General features: G+C 41.2%; 1 protein-coding gene across 11 annotated transcripts in view; it reads right to left on the reverse strand.

The window, feature by feature from the left end:
- Positions 1-280: 280 nt before the first annotated feature.
- The window catches only part of LOC139991364 (echinoderm microtubule-associated protein-like 2), a 31,801-nt gene continuing 17,915 nt past the window's right edge, over positions 281-14,166 (reverse strand). For 5 of the 11 annotated variants that reach the window (XM_072011358.1, XM_072011348.1, XM_072011351.1 and 2 more), the window contains 15 exons: positions 13,856-14,018; positions 13,161-13,274; positions 11,918-12,067; positions 10,935-11,003; positions 7,277-7,582; positions 6,730-6,802; positions 6,217-6,423; positions 5,675-5,912; positions 5,129-5,286; positions 4,636-4,893; positions 4,027-4,164; positions 3,821-3,937; positions 2,193-2,280; positions 1,800-2,026; positions 281-1,592 (listed from right to left, as the gene is read on the reverse strand). In XM_072011358.1, coding sequence (XP_071867459.1) covers positions 1,464-1,592; positions 1,800-2,026; positions 2,193-2,280; positions 3,821-3,937; positions 4,027-4,164; positions 4,636-4,893; positions 5,129-5,286; positions 5,675-5,912; positions 6,217-6,423; positions 6,730-6,802; positions 7,277-7,582; positions 10,935-11,003; positions 11,918-12,067; positions 13,161-13,274; positions 13,856-14,018 — 2,435 coding nt within the window. In that variant the 3' untranslated portion in view covers positions 281-1,463. The remainder of the gene's footprint in view (positions 1,593-1,799; positions 2,027-2,192; positions 2,281-3,820; positions 3,938-4,026; positions 4,165-4,635; positions 4,894-5,128; positions 5,287-5,674; positions 5,913-6,216; positions 6,424-6,729; positions 6,803-7,276; positions 7,583-10,934; positions 11,004-11,917; positions 12,068-13,160; positions 13,275-13,855; positions 14,019-14,166) is intronic. The other 6 variants (XM_072011349.1, XM_072011352.1, XM_072011355.1 and 3 more) reach the window with 5 other exon arrangements.

Below are 14,166 nucleotides of genomic sequence, written 5' to 3' on the forward strand. Positions count from 1 at the left end.
GATTCGACGAATACAACGTTGAGCGCGATATTTTCAATTTCTTTTCATTAGGATGTTCGTTAAGGTCCATCGATAGAGAACGATAGATACGTGGAACGAATCAAGCTATCGATCTAAAACCAACGGCCAAACTTCGAACAACTTATATACACACATATATAGGAATGCGGTAAAAGCTTTGACATAACATGAAATGAGAAAGCGTATGCCTGTTGACGACCGTAACAAATTTATACCTACGGTGCGTGACAAGAAAGTAATTAGGTGAAATATAATCCAGTTATTCGATAAAATTCAAGACGTTCTTCGTCCACATTTTTATTCATATTTTCAGAAGCATTACAAAAGAAGCCTGCATTACAGAAATATCGTATTTCTGAAAAAGAAAAAAAGAAAAAAGGAATTAGCAGCAGACCAAACATAAATACATCACGTGTGTACCACGATTTTCCGACGAAATGGAACAATTTCAATAATTTTAACGATTTAACCGATTAATCGGTCATCCCATTATCTTGCAATTCCTTTCGCTCTCCCCAATTGCATACTCTTCGCTCGATCTATTTTGGCTCTCGCTATTTAAAATCGCTTTAAGGGCTCGTACCGCCACAAAATAAGCTTACAGTAACTAAGATCGGTAACGATCTATTCGCGAAAAATAAACACATCGTTGGGTGGTGGCTGGTAGCGTGATAGCTAACGTTCAGAAGAAATAGAATTTACTTGGCTGCACAAGATAACGATAATCCTACCTTTTTACGGGCACGAGCAATTGGAATGTCGACGTTTCCTATCAAATCGGTTGAAAGTCACTCAACTTTATTTTATCGCTACTAATTATACGAAAGTATATATCTACCTATGTACGAGCTGTGCAATTTGTGTGTTTATGCGGAGAAGATCACGGTGCGTTTCGTCAGGGATTACTAGACGAACAACATTCACATAAATTTATAAAGTCGGCGGCGCTTCGGCGTTCGAAAAATAGTTGTAAATACATGAAATATGAAAAAGACACTTTGTTACGTTATTACATACTAATTGACCAAGTATAGTCTATTATATCGTTCGCCACATTGGCTGACAAGATTTCACTAATATTTTCACGTCGTCTTGTTTTCGCAGCGCAAAATTACGGATCAAGATCGTTCGTGACTAACAATAATAAGAAATTAGCGTCATGACTTTCAGTCATTGATTCGTGAAGGACACTTAAAGAGTAAAATTATTTAACTGTACGCAGCATCTTTTCTGTTCCCGTCTCTTTAAACCAGCACTTTTCCCTTCCACGGTCGCAACCGACGCCGCTTGTTTCTTTCGACTCCTCCTTAAGCTAGCAACGAGAACGGCGGTTCACAGAGTTCCCGGACTAAATTCGACGGATTACGCCGAATGTTGTTTCGTGGTGCTTCGTACTTTCACTGTTTCTATCTTTCACTCGACTCGATCGGTAGATAACAGAGTTAGTAATTTACGATCCATTGAAGAACGCTCGTGTCACTTCCGCCGGTGGAAATTAGTCGCGTGTCGTCTTGAAGGAACGATACGTTCGTAACGTGACTCGAATGACCACCGTACGCATGATACAGCGACTGAAACAAGCAAATTTATTCTCCTTTATAGCTATCGAGTATTCGTTGCTTTCTCTTCTTTATAGGCATGCTTGAGCTCCGACTCGTTATATCGTAGTTGGGTCGGAGCGTACATCGCTCGTGTATCGTTCTCAGCCGTTCGAATTATCCAGAACGAACTTAAAACGTACAATTTACTTAGCTAAAGAACACTATATCGAAGGTTACCTTCGGTTGACAAGCGGGGTAAGAGAACAACTTGACTTTTCCAAAATCGTCGCCGGTCGCGAGCAATTTGGAATCACCGCTACGGGTACAATTATTTACGTCTGTACCATCGGCTCCTTCCGGCCATATCCCAATCGTTTCGAAGGATATTACACAGGTGTGACTCGCCCAGTCCATGTCCCTCATCATCGATGGTTGTGGGATCTGACGACAAACTCCGGGATTCCCTGCGGTTTTATACGTATCCTTGATTATTGAATATAATATAATAAATCATCGTTAAAGCGTAGATAAGCCCTTCGACTCGCAAATATTCTATTTATAAAATGCGAAAGCGTTTCACAAGCATATAGAAATTATAATTATAGGTGCAACGCAAGTTAATTTACTTACAATATAGCAGTTCATAGTCTCCGCTGTTGCTACGTAAATATTGTCCGTCCATTGACCAGTCCAAATGAGTTATGAAACTCGAATGTCCCTGAAACAATTTTTTGCCGTCTAAGCAATGAAAAAATATTCCTCGTTTCTCTCTCTCTCTCTCTCTCTCTCTCTCTATAAGCTGCGAATAAAAAAATGATATAACATTATAATAAAATGATTAGCTTCGCGAAACAGCTGGGAATGTCCGAGTTTACAGCCATTACTATGAAAGGAGCGCCAATAATTTGTGCAGCAGACAATGACTACCGTGCGTGCTTGACGTAAGCAATTTTTAAAAAGAAATTTCTGCTCGTATGCGACTATAAATAGCTGTGGCAATATCGTATCGTTTTTAGAGACATTATATCGTCTACGAAATAGTACATTTGCATTATTGTTCGTGACAATCGCGTTTCATTACATAAATAAATCGGTTGAACTATATTTCGTATGAAATCCGGGAAATACATCTGCCATAGAAATTATCGCGCAAGGTACCGGACGCAAAGAATCGCGTCCTCGTAATTTCCTAAAATTGAAACTGTATTTCCTCTGCGTATTCCTCGGTCTTTTTTGGAAAAATCGATGAAATTACTTTTACGAAATTGTAGAATAAATGCTTTTGTAACATAATGTCTCTTTTTAGTTCTTTGATCAACTAAAAACGTGTCTTATACCACGCCTGCGTATCCTCTTTGGCTAGAAACGAAGAAAGAACGTATGTATTATGATATTTTTTTGATTTTACGACGTTACTCTAATCGTAAGTAAATTTATATCGAACGTGCGGTTGCGAATTGTTACCAACTTTCTTCGTAAATTAAATATCATGTACTATGGGACTACGATATCACTATGATATACGATGATTTGTATGTCCTAATTACGCGTACTTCGCTTAAATACGTATATCGATCCTTGTGGTCGAAACAACGAATTGTAACGTTAATTCTCTTCAGCGATCGCTTTAATATCGTAGAGCGAATAACGAACAATGAGATATTTACAATGCGTGTAGTTTTACATTCGGCCGATACATTTACTTCCATTCATATTCCATGAGAAACTACGTATAAATTTTTCAAACAAAGCGTGTATTTGTCTGAAACGAATCGTCTCTGTATATATATATATATATATATATGTATATGTTACAACACGCTCGTAAATGAAAGTAGCTCGCTTTACTATGTAGAAACACCGGTCGAACGAACATCTAAAAGTACGAGTATCGTCGAGTGCCTTTTATACAAATGGTATAACTTTAATACATAAAAGCAATTTGTACAGCAAATTTTAAACTCATCGATTCAATATCAAATGTACCAGTATGTTTTCTCAGTTGTTTATACATGTATGTATGTACGACATTTACAGTACACGAAGAACATAAAGAATTAGAATTACTACACGGTTTGAAATTGCACCAGTTACTACAATGCGTATAATAAAATGAAATATCGAAAAGTTAGTCGACTGAAAAATTTCGATGCCAATAAGAATCGTATTATATGTACATGGTAACAAATCTGTGTTCTATAGATGCGTTAATTTTTCGTATCAGGTAAGGAAATTTGTAACGAAGAAAACAATCTTACCATACATCGTCCAACTCGACTATATTTCACCGCATCTTCGTTTACCTGATAAACATAAATATAGTTGTCTCTGGAACCCAGAGCTAATAGCGTTCCATCCGGTGAAAATCTAACGACCTGAAAGGAAAAACAAACTCGTTAGAGGGTCGTTGGCGAAATAAAGTTTATCGCCATGGGAAATAAAACAATTTTACAAGGAGTTTTACCTGAATAGGTTCAGACCCATCGCTGTGATGAGTGTATAATTCTCGAGTTTCACTGTCGATCGCTAACCATTTTCCGGAAGTGCATCCGACCACCATAACATTACCGTCTGGTGTGAAACCGATGCTCTGTGCTTGCTCCTAAACGAATGAAAATTCTGTTCAATCGCTGTAGAATTATAGTTACGGTACACTCGTTCTTTCTCACAATCTGCACGCAAAGTATTCGACGTTTATCTTTATTTGTGTATAACGATTGAGATACGGTCGACGCGTCGTTAGAAATTATCGTTTATTTCGAAACCTTCGGCAATCCATATACGAGACGAGTCGGAACGAAAAACAGCACACGAAAATATCATCGCGTGACTCGCCGTTTTATAACAAAGTTTAAGTTACACGTTCGCGTAGAACGGTGCGAAAACGTCATATCCCAATACGGTTATTCCAACAACGAATTCATAGGTGTGGAATATTACGACGTTAAAGCGAGCTTGGGGCCTTTAAAACTTAGATTAACAGACCGAAGATTAAACGCAAACGGAAAAATAATTCGGTGAGATAGAGTCGCCGCTTCCGTTAGATGCTATTCCGATCTAAGTTATAATTTACCCCGATATCTTTGCTCCAGACCACAGTGTGACTGAGACTATCCCACATTTGCAACAATCTATCGTGGCCTGCTGTTGCAAACTGCGGTAAAGTCGGATGAGCTGCTAGTCCCCAAACTTCTTCGGCGTGTCCCAACATCGCCGGACTAAATCCCATTCCCACATCGCCGACTAAAATGCAATTTCTGGTTGTTCCAATCAGCAACTGCGAACCTCTGCCTTCCGCGAGTGTTCGAATCCCGCCAAAATGATCCTCGATCTAATAAATCGAAAATATTATATTAACGTTAACGCGATAATACTGCCACTGCGCGTGTTCCAAGTATTTTGAAGAAATTCAACGAAAAAAATTAACGGGCAAAGTGTCAACTCGAAACGATAAACGTCGTGGATAGGAATAAGTTTAAGTAAATTATTGCGTTTTAATTTCTAAGGGTCACGATTAATCTTAGAGAACAGCAATAGTAGCATCGGTATTATTTTCTTAAGCTTACTTGCGCTTCTTCCCCCGTCAGGTTTAACGATTCGTCAAAGTACAATATTTTGCCATCTTTGCCACCTCCGGTGACGATAAAACCATCTTTCAAAACGCAAATCGAAAATATAGATCCTTCGTGAATGTTCCTCGCTATCTTCGAAATCGTGTTTGTTCCTATAAAAAAAATGTTACGATTAAAAGATCGTTATTATTACAAATATAGGATGTTATATTATCTTTACACACATAATATCGTGATTATGACGGCAAGTATCAAACGCGCGACAAAACTATTCACTTTTTACGTTCAACGATCTATTAAGCGATATGGCGTAAGTCGAAATAATATCTTGAAATAATTCGAAACACTTTTAGGCTCGAAACTTAAAAGAAAAATCCTTTTGTCAAGCTGCGTTGACTGCCCGCGTCGTGGCATACTACCCTGTACACAGAAACGTGTACGCAGTTTCTGCTTTTTGTTCATTTTCCAACGCAAAGTGACTAGTTACTAGCCGCGATACATCAACGGTCGACGCGAACAGTAACACGAAATTCCTCTTACCTCTGCCCCAAACGATGATGTTACCGTTGCTATCGCCAGTAAGAACATCACCGCTCTGATTAAAAGCCACACAGGTAACGTATCTTGGTTTTTCTCTGCTCTCGAAAATGCCCATCCGTTTGTACAGCATGCCACCGTTATCGAGGGACCAAAAGGACACGTGTCCCTTCCCGCAGGATACGATCTGGTTCCGTTCCAGCGGATGCCATTCGGCGCATACCACCGTGTCCACCGAGCACTGCAATTGACAATCGTCATTCGTGAAATGAGCCGGTTCCGGTTTCGAATCGCTCTGGAGTATCGAAGTGGGTATCTTTGTCGACCAAAATTCTTTTCGTTCCTTCGATCGGTTCGGATATACGCGCGTACATACACGGTGTCTAACAAATAGCGCTAACATATCAAATATCGTAACAGGAATTTCAAACATTTTTCGAAAAGTCGCAACGAAAGTACGTTCGTACGAGATTAATCTTGACGAGTCTGCGTTACTTAAATCTGTAAGTGCGCATAGAGCGAAATCAACGTTGATTGGAACTTACCTTTGTTTCAGTCACTTTGGTACCTCGTTCTCCTTTCTGCCAATCCCAGATCGATATGTTGTGATCGGAAGTCTCGTCGATAGCACACAGGTAATTTCCACCGTCTGCTTTCGAGAACGAGAGACAACAAATCGAGCCATCGAACTCGCCGTTACCGATCACGCAAAGAGTCGTCAAACTGACCGAGTTCCATATCCTTATGTGAGGCTGAGAAAAATTCGAAACGTATTTCTTGCACGTACGTGGTATGCGCGAGAATCGAACGAGAAGCAATATACCTTCGATCTTACAACCTCCCAACGGAAGTAGTAGGTAAATTTTGAACCGAATCATACCGAACAGTCATTACGCGATTGTATTCCCTTCAATTACGATTACACGATATCTTGCTGCGATTTTATCACCCGTTCCAAACATATGGTAGGCGTGTCAAGCGTCGGTATCGTCGATCGTCGTTTTTAAACTATTACTCCTCGTTCAAGCCTGGTATAATCTAATATAATACGTTCTTACCATAGCATCTCGTCTGTCGGTTCCACAAACTTGACCAGTGGCGACCACGAGTTTGTTTGGGTGGATCGCTATGCTAAAATATTTCTCAATTAATATAAAACCACGGGACAAGTCGAAAGAAGAAAGAGATCTATCTACTAGTGCAAATAAGAAATCTTTTGACCGCGGATGTTGAATCAAATCTTCGGTAGCGAATTGCAAGTTGCTTTTTATTTCGTTTACCTTTAGAGACCGCGAGAAGAGAGAAGAATGTATCGAAACTATCGAAAGAGATCGGAAACGTTCGAGCGATAACGCACATACATATACGCGAGGAGAAGGATTTTCTTAATTTTTGTTAATCTATTCGTAGCATTTTGGATTTTACAACCGCGAGCGGACCATCTCGTTTCAGACGAAATCCGATTAATTAACGTCCTTTCGGTTCGGTAGAAAGATCGAGAGGAAAGTCGTTCGAAGACGCGATACCGCCGCCATTAGTTCCGCACGATCGTTACGATCATTAAGATCGACGGAGCAGATCCACGCATGAATTCAATTAACCCACCACTTGATATCGTCCGTATGACCCAAGTAGTGCCTCTGGCTATGCTCTTCCATGTTGTACAAGACCACTACGGCCGCGACGAAATAAACGATTTCGCCGGTTGGCAGCAGATGCAGATTACTTCGACAGTCTCTGCCTCGATAACCGTACACCCAGTCGAGTTTTAGTTTACTCTGGGGCGGTGTGCTGACTTTGTGAAGGTCGTACAACTCCATCAAAGGCGTTGGGACGCAAAGGACGACGGGCCGACCCCGTAGGTACATGCGGACGGTGCTCTCCTCCTCGTTGTACTGCATGTCTCTGGTGCTGCGAATTCATAGATACGTTCCTTTTAATCTGTTCGCGCGAACCAACCTTCTTTCTTCGGACAACGCGTTCGGAGAACGCGCGTCGTCCGCCTACGAAAGTGAATTCGATCGAAGAGAGAATTTATATAGACGCGGATTAGGATAAGAAACGGTAGATAAATACCAAGGTAGGTAAGTTTCGATTGTTCGAGGCGAACAGCTACGTATACGCACTTGTAATATCTCGAAATAACTTTCTTTCGTTCGCTATCGCGTACGTTCAAATTTCCATTATTACTTTCCACGATACTTTCCACGATCGGTCTTTCTCGCAAAAACGAGAAACGTTCGCATTTCACGTTTCCTCGGTCAACGCGTTACCGCGTGGCAGTACTACTTTCCACTTTTATCCGTCATTTATCAACTTTCGCGTCGATAGCCGTACCGCGACAATCGCTTTATTTACTTTCGTTTCAGTTTTTATCAAAGGAACGATCAGGCCTCGATATAGTCGATCGAGGACCGCTCTAAAACAACGAAAGAAGAATCACCGTGTCTTATCGATTCGCTTTAGTTTCACGGATAGCGTTACACCTATCGAGCTCGAACGATATACCGATGGAAATCACGAAAACGCACAATTTTCCGTGGCGACGTGTTCGAGAAATCAGGAAAGAGTGACTCACGCGTGGTGCGCGAGACTGCTTTTATTACTCAAGCGGGCATAGTTCTGCGCGTTACCACGTTACGTCACTTCGGCCTTCCTTTTTGCTCGATCGTCTGTTCTCCTTCGCGACTGGATTACGATCAACGACTGTCTACCATTCGAGACGCGATTTACGACTCGTTGGAAAAGTCCGAAACTGGTCGTTTGGCGAGGCGAGCGATGGAGGTCGTTCGTTCTTTCCTCCATTTAAACCACGTTTTTGCGTTAACGGCGACCGTGAACCATTCCGGTGAATGCCAATCAGAGAGAACCGAATATTATCCGGTTGCTGCCGCGTGAGATATCTCGCCGAATCAAATATTCCACAAGATGTACGACGCAGATTATTCCATCGATACGAATAAGAAGAATACGTTGCACAGCGTGTGGCTCGCGGAGCATGCTACGATATTGTTCTACTTGGCTATGCGTCGAATAATCCCTGGTTTGAAAACACATTGGGAGAAACGGACGTATCTTCCTCCCTTTAAGCGAACAGAATCTATCTACTTGTAAAGTTGAAACAACTTCTGTGTCATGAAATTGTTGACTGTTACATAGCATGCTAACAAAAATTACGCAAGCTCGACCGTATGGAGTGGGATTTTTGCATGCAAGTAAATCTTCTGACCGGATAGTCAAAGTACAGAAGCGCGTTCAAATACCGAGCCAGAACGGTTAAACAGACAAGTCGGCGAATGAATCGGTAAAGCGTGAAAAGGAACTTTCGTTACCTGACAAATTTTTTCCCAAGCGTCTAAGGTACGCTGAAAACGCATCGGCGTGTACCAGGAAACGGGGAATTCACGGTTGTATAACGACAAGAATCGCGATTCACTTTCTTCGGGAATGCAATGGCGGTGCTTGCTATGCGCTAAACGGCCCGTTATCCACGTGACTTTCGTTCGTACCTGTTGCCTCGTAGTCGTGCTTTCAGCCAAGTATTCCTTGGATTATCGTGTCCGAATCTATACGGGGCAACAACGTCTCGCAGTCCTCTTCACGTGTATCGCGGATAGCCTTTAACGCGTGGATTCGCGTGATTCCATGCCGTTTGCATATCGGTATACGCCGCGGTCTTTGTTCGTCTCGAATCGTTCAACGGAATTTACCATTGCGTTTTTCGAGCCGATCTTTAACCCGGCCACGCTTTAACCGTATGCCGAGAAAATATAACGTAGCGCGGATACAACGTGCTTCGATCAATTTTTTCAAACGTTTAAAGAATTACGCACATTTTTCACGATTAATCGTCGTGCTGTTGTTTTCCTTTTTTTTTTTTTTCAGATATCCACACATATATATATATATATATATAGATGTATAAAGTAACATCGCTGCGAGGAAAACACGAAACATCAGGTATTCGATAACTCACCCGTTCGAATAGTCGCGTCTTGTTATTAGACCGAGTCTTGGAATTTTTACCACGCTCGCAAATCCAGAGACCGAGAAGCGCGTCTCTGAAACGTTCCTCGAACGTACAGTGGATTACGGAGGGCTGATCGAGGAGAAATAAAAAAGCGAACCGCGTTCCAAACAAGATATTCCTTTCACGAACGAAAAGAAAGTCATGCTCGAGTTACTACATTCCAAATAAGCGTTTCCCATTTGAAATTAAAACAAAAATTAAGATGGTTCTTGGTGGTTCTGGCGTAACGCATGCAAGGACCTTTTCTTCATTCTACGCTGCGAAGGTGTACGCTCGTCATCGCCAGCGGCAATCTCGTGCAACCTCGTGTTTTCCGCGTGCGAGGTCGAACGTCGAAGGTAACTTTTATTATGGTAATTAACGGCATGCCACGTTATCGCAGTACGATATCGCCATGTTCGCAAAATTCAGTAAGCTTACTGAAATTCAATTACGTTACAAGTATAGTATTAATCGGTACAGCTGTTGCAACCATACGGAATGGGCCGATGATTTTCATCGTCCTAATAATTGTTTTCGTCGTTTTCCGAGATACAAGAAAATATTTAAATCATACGGATACGAAACGCGACAACGACGACGTGTTTCTCGCTTTATTGTCCATCGATTCATCGATTAGTACTATTGGAAGAAATTAATCGTAAAAGATCGCGAGTAGTAACGCGCGAACGAAAAATTATCCATGCCTTTCACCACTCACCTGAAAGAGGTGTAAAAAGGTACGTCTTAAAACCGGCTGTACATGTGTACAACGTACAATAATGTGCACCATGCAACGTGTAACGTGCAACGTGCAACGTGCAACGCGCACATGGCGTGTTCATTCGCTTAACCCTTTCGTGACTAGTGAAACGCGTATGTCTCACTTGAGTATTTAAACTGTAAAAGATACAGGGTGTTTCCAAAGTCGCGGTAAAACCGAAAAGCAAGCGATGCCCGGTGTAAGAGTAAGTCGAAGATATAGAATAAAAGTTCGTCGAGCGATCTTCTTAGTTTATCCAGTCTGGCTAGCCAAAGCTTTATTTAAGACGCCGCGTTTGACGTACAAATAAGTTAATAGGTTGACACCTAAATTTGTTATTTGTTATTCGACCATTAATTTAATTAGCTTTCGATCGTTAATTTACCGATTTGCGCGTAAAAAATGGTTTTATAGCCACGAAAAGGTGAAGCTTCCAAGGGTCGGGAAAATTCTACGAAAATCGGAAAGTGCGAAAAAATATCTTTATTTACCCGTGTTTCACGTTGTTCAGCGCCGGTGGCTTGAAGAGGTTGAACAGAGACTTGGTGGAGGCTGAGAATCTATAATGAACGAAAATGCAAACGAAAACCATGCGGTGCAAAACAAAGAGAATAATAGTAATACAAAGAAAAAAGAACAGAGAGAAAGAAACAGGAATTTCGCGACGGAACGTACGTGCTTTTCTTTTCTTTTCCATGGACGATTTGCGCGCTCCCCCCGCGACGAGGAGAATTATACACTTCCGGCAGCGCTCTCTCGATTCAGTTGCCACCAAAGGGAAGCTCGAGCGAATGAAAAGCAACCGGGAGACAGTTACACGCTTTTGACGATTAATGAGCTGCGAAGTGAATTCACATCGCGAGACACAATCGATAGTCCGTTGCCCTGTTCGCCGCTTTGTCGATAGGCGGGTGATATTCACTTTTCAGGCTCGACTTGTAAAGTTCCAAGGGTAGAAATATGTAAATACGTATTTTATAAGCGAAAAGAAGAGATGTTATTCAAGGGTAACGCGAGTCTCGCGAATCTTGTACCAGCCACGACTCGATATCCAGAAACGAATTAGTACGAGCAAATGTACGAACTGCTTGTAGCATCGGTTTGACGTTAAAACAAACAACGAATGGTTTATTTCAGACTTTAACGATGGTTATAGATGATCGTTCACCGTGACCACTGTTGGAATTTTTTCGAGAGGAAATTGCACTTTAATGGTTCGACAAACCGAACGAGGTGTTTCAAAGGCGTTTGTAGTTGTGTAGGCGCGCGCGCGCGTTCGGTTTACTTTCATTCATTCAAGAAGAAAAAGCACGTTCGACGGTCGCGTAACGTAAAACGTAAACGTAAAACGTTCATAGAAGCGAAAATGTGCACCGAGAGAGGGTTCGGCCAGAATCGGTGTGTGAAAAAGAGGGAAATCACGAAAGCAGGCAAATGTGCGCTCGCTGGTTAATAATATCGACCCCTTGCTTACCTGTTACTGACAAGTTGCGAATTGCTTCCCTGATTTTGCGGGGAATGCGTAAAGTCTCCTGTCGACGACCACCGTTTCGCCCTTCTTAAGCTGCTTTGCGGTGGCCCGTTCGATCTCGCTGTCGGCGATCTATCGAATAACAGGATTACTCTGTGACGAAAAAATCTCGTTACCTGTATGACGAAACTGTCACTCTGTAGCCAGGATTCGATTTATCTCAAGTTCAATGAAATTCTCCCCTCTCGTTCTCCTCGATTATTATACAATAATCTCACCGACGATTCGTTCCAACCATATCGACGTTTAAATATCAAACGATTTGACAAGCGCAGGCGACAACTCGATTCATCGCCCTTTTATCGATTACCACTCGCATATTCTTAATCGCTTAACCTCGATACGCAGCTTTTCTCTTCTTTTTTTCTTTATTCTCGTCCGATTCAAGGCGGACGTTCCTATGCGTGCGCGTATGCGTACAACGTTTGTTCATGATTTCTAATCAGGTTACGCTGTTTCTAACGTTTACGTCCTATTCGACGTAAAAAAAAAAAAAATCCTGCGAATCCACCGTTCGGTACGTGGCCTAAGATCTTCTTGCAACAATTCTACATCTTTCGTCTACGACAAAACGCGTTTTCTCTAGATACGATTCGAAATCTGAAAGATACGTGTACGATTCGGCCGGATAACGTTTGAAAGGATTAGATTTCTCTATATCTAGCGTTTCGTCTCTAACATCTGTAATAAATTCGAAAGCGGAAGACCATACTACTGTGTCTTTTCAGAACTTTCATGCTCTATAAAATTAACAAAACAACGACAGAGTAATAATTTATAGCAATAACATCGATAAATATATGGTTTGCATTTCACTACGAACAAGCACCAAAGAGAATGATTTCTCGAAGGGTATTTATCCAAAGAATAGAAACTTCTTTCCAATTTATACCGCTAAATCGTAATTCGAACAATTGTAATCGTATTCGACGACATGCACATCGAGAAGAATATCTACTTAAATCGTTAATCTAATGGGAGCAGTAAGTTTTGCATACAAGGGTAACGAGTTGGTAAGCAAGTCGACCACGTTCGTTTCGATTTGTTTCTTCGAATAGTCGTCATTTTTTGCTATACCGTGAATCGCTTTCTACATCAAAGATAACGAAATTGCTGGCATTCTTGTTTAAGTAAGAAAGCTACGAACGAAATAGAAAATGAACGAATTTGGTTGAAAAACATGTACCTGGCTACTGGCAGTGGCGTGGCTCTAGGACTCGGCGATGGCACCGGGGAAACGCTACTACTACTGGGACTGTCCGAGTGTAACGAACCCGTTGATTGGTAATGAACTGACCTTCTGAAAATTTAGTTTAATTTGTTCCGTCTATTCCAGCCCATAACCGGAATTCTTGCCAAACGATATTTATATATAAAATACGTTGCACAGAGAGCAAAGAAAGTAAGCGTAATGAGGATCGTAGCGTGATTCTACATCTTGGAATATCGATTGTCTCGATCGTCAAATTGTTAAATTAATCGCTGAAAATGATATCGTCGCGCGTAAAATTCTTCCATTATTTCTGTGTTTTGATATATCTTTAATTGATATATTCTTGCTGTTCCATCGACAACACGTTATTTATTTTACTAAAGAGGTAGATGTAGGTATAAACGTATAAATATTAATATATCGCGTGGTTTAAGAATTATTAAAACTTTAACATTTTTGAGAAGCGATCATTTACGATCCATTATTTTCTCTAGACTTTCGTTCCTGCCGATGAGTCGATTACGATACGTACGATGAGTAGGTTGCAATAAAAACATTTAATCTTGAATTTCAAAATCTTTTTACTTATTTACTTACTTACTTACTTACTTACTTTCTTTACACACTGTACATATCGTGGCATGAAAAGTTTAAAATGATATAAATACCGTTGAGGAAGTTGCGACGAGTGCGTGTAACTGACCGGTCTCCGTGGACTGGAGATCGAGTCCCGAATATCCTGGGAAGATCCCGACGAAGACGAATTCCTCAGACAAGAGCTGCCAGTTTGTCGTAAACGTATGTCTTTCTGGGGCGTTGAATTTTGATTACCTGAGACACGCGAAATATCAACAACGTAACATTATCGATCACTTTTTACAGAAGCAGACGAAGAGGCGCAAAGCACGGGGAATACGCGATTCGTTTCTCTTTCAGTTTTACGTTCCGTTTAGATTCGTTTAAAACCAATAGTAGCCCG

The sequence above is a fragment of the Bombus fervidus genome, chromosome 10 (genome assembly GCF_041682495.2).
Source record: "Bombus fervidus isolate BK054 chromosome 10, iyBomFerv1, whole genome shotgun sequence".
In the NCBI taxonomy this organism is placed as follows: Eukaryota; Metazoa; Arthropoda; class Insecta; order Hymenoptera; family Apidae; genus Bombus; species Bombus fervidus.